This window comes from Tupaia chinensis, unplaced genomic scaffold (genome assembly GCF_000334495.1).
Source record: "Tupaia chinensis unplaced genomic scaffold, TupChi_1.0 Scaffold144806_1, whole genome shotgun sequence".
In the NCBI taxonomy this organism is placed as follows: domain Eukaryota; kingdom Metazoa; phylum Chordata; class Mammalia; order Scandentia; family Tupaiidae; genus Tupaia; species Tupaia belangeri.
This window is the reverse complement of record NW_006204667.1, coordinates 2,528,856-2,531,410: the sequence shown is the minus strand read 5'-3', so window position 1 is coordinate 2,531,410 and position 2,555 is coordinate 2,528,856. Positions and strand designations below refer to the sequence as shown.

At 45.1% G+C, this 2,555-nt stretch overlaps 1 protein-coding gene across 1 annotated transcript in view; it reads left to right on the top strand.

Annotated features, from left to right (window-relative positions):
* Window positions 1-2,555, top strand: part of ZNF474 (zinc finger protein 474) — a 31,074-nt gene that overhangs the window by 26,593 nt on the left and 1,926 nt on the right. Inside the window, 1 exon segment of the mRNA XM_027767857.1 lies at window positions 2,063-2,555. This exon segment is cut by the window's right edge and continues 1,926 nt beyond it. Coding sequence (XP_027623658.1) covers window positions 2,252-2,555 — 304 coding nt within the window. The 5' untranslated portion in view covers window positions 2,063-2,251.

Genomic DNA, 2,555 nt, shown 5'->3' with positions numbered 1-2,555 from the left:
GGGGGTTGTGATATAGCGAAACTATCAAAAACACCTATCTCTCTCTCCCTACCTCTCTCTGCTTTGTGTATACGTGTGTGTGTGTGCGTGTATACACACATACATATAATATGTAAAATAACAAAGTAAGCAAGCATCCCCGCCTTGGTGGCTTAGGAGTTACTGTTCGGAACTGCAGTGCTGCAAGCCACGTGGCCTACTGTGGGTTTGGGCTCCTGGTCCAGTTGACCTGAAACAGCCAAGGGGTTTGCTCAGTGCCCAAGACCCTGACAAGCTAGAGGGCTGGAGAGACGGGGTCACAGCAAGCACCCTATTGAGGCGCTTCTTGCTCTCTCTCATGCACGTGCATACACATGAGTAAGATAAACTGAAGTAGAAGGAGGATGATATCTAAAATGAAAAGCAACATCTGGGCATCTTCATCTCACCGAAGATGTGCAGATATCCTTCCAGGATGGGTGTTGGCCTAAATTGCTTTCTTTCCTTGAGATACATGGCCACGATTTATTAACACCCCATTCCCATAATAAAAGAAAAGCGGGCACATGGTGAGTTACAAGAACTTCGTGCCCCTCTGAGGGGGGTCTCCTGATAATCCTCATAGTATTCACTATTGCATTATTTCTTTTTTAAAAAATAATTATTTTATTTAACTTTATTTATTGATTTTAATTTGACCAGAGAGAGACAGAGTGAAAGAGAGAGAGAAAGAGATGGAAAGTGAGAAACAAGCTGCCGGGTCTGGGACTTGAATTGTGGTCAGCCATGTGGGAGTCCACCACGCCACCTGCTGGCCCCACTATTGTATTACTTTAGCTGGGATCCTTGGCATAGGCCCACAGACACTCAGGAAGCCTACGCCATGACTATATCATAGCATGAATACCACAACTGAGACAGTTGCCAAATTATTTTTCTAAAATTGATTTTATTGTAATAGTAAGAAAAATATATTTCTTTCTTTACAAGCTATTCTGAGAAGTCCATAGGTTTCACAGAATGGTCAAAGGGATCATGGCCATAATTAAAACTCCTTGAGGTGGCAATAGGATCTGTGGGATCCTGGACGCGTGTGCACATGAGCTGTGGGTTCAGTACTCTGGTCTCCAGTTCTTGGCTGTCTCTTCCTGGTCTCACCACTGTGGTCCCAGCCTCTGGGTTTGTGTCACTGTGCCTGTCATGTGCTGTAATTGTCAGTCTTTCTTGGGGTGGAACATTATTTTCAATTTGGCACTAGTGCAGTTCATTGTGAAGGATTTCTTTGAGGGGACCAGCAGGTAGCATGGTGGTTCAGGCTCTGGATTCCCCCATGGTTAATCATGGCTTGAGTCCCAGACCCAACGGCTTGACGGTCACGCCAGGGTGTGTGTGTGTGAGTGCCCAAAGTCCCAAAGGAAAATGAGGAGAAGGGTTTGCAGTAGGACCATTGCCCAGGGGAGCGATTTGTCACTTTCCCTCTCTCTGCCTCTCTCCAGTGAGCACACATCCCCTCTGAAAAAAGCCTTTAAAAAAAAGAAAAAAGAAACAAAAAGAGAAAGAAAAAAGAAAAAGAGGGAAGGACTCTAAATTCCCACATGAATGTAAAGTAGATGCATTTTTCTGAACTTAAACTATTCTTCCAGCTAAGGTTTAAACATGATTTTTCCTTTACATATATTTCAATGTTTATTGAACAAACCTTATGTGCTACTCTGTATGTTAGCCAGAGAGGATTAGGTCAATTTAAAAAAATGATTATTTTCAATCATCATGCTTTATCAGCTTACAGGCTAAGGGATGTGTGTAGACATAATAAAAAAAAAATTTAAATTCTAATTATGTTTTCCGCTGTGGTTATATGTAATCCACGTATATATCTTTGTGGTCTCCAGAGTAGTTCTGTAAGGCACACGTACCGTGAACAATAGTAAAATCAAAGCTGTACCCATGTTCATTTTCGATGCTGAACTTTACACTAGGTTACGCATATCTAATAGTCCTACTGCAGTTTGTAGATGTGTTAAACTGCTCATATTTTATTACGTAATAACTGCGTGATTTATGCTGTCCGCCCCCTCCACAGTTGGAGACTTCTGAGGCTGGATGGGGACTTTCCAACATTCCAGACCTGCCCTGTGATGAGGCTCTGAGTCACGTTTCTGGGACAGGGTGCTGGCAACGTGGAAGCCGGGGACGGCCAGCCTCGCTCACCTCCACCCCAAGTGAATCTGCCTGAACTGGAAGCAAGCCCTGGAGAAGGCCTTCTTTGTTCATGGAAAGAGGAGAGGAGAAAAGGGTTTCCAATACATTGCAACACCCTCTCCACCATTCCAAAGAGCCCACCTTCCTTATCGGCCACACTGTCCTATCGCATTCCAGCCTTGGGTCAGAAAGCGAGCATGACAGTCCTTCTGAAACAGTAAAGAGGAACGCTCAGAAACGTAGGCCTGGAACCGTAATCCTATCAACGCCGTCGGGCAGGAGAGGTATGGAAAGCCAGCTGAGCCCGCCGGTGATCCCGGCCCGCAGGCCGGGTTTCCGGGTGTGCTATATCTTCTGCCGCTAGGTCGGGTCCC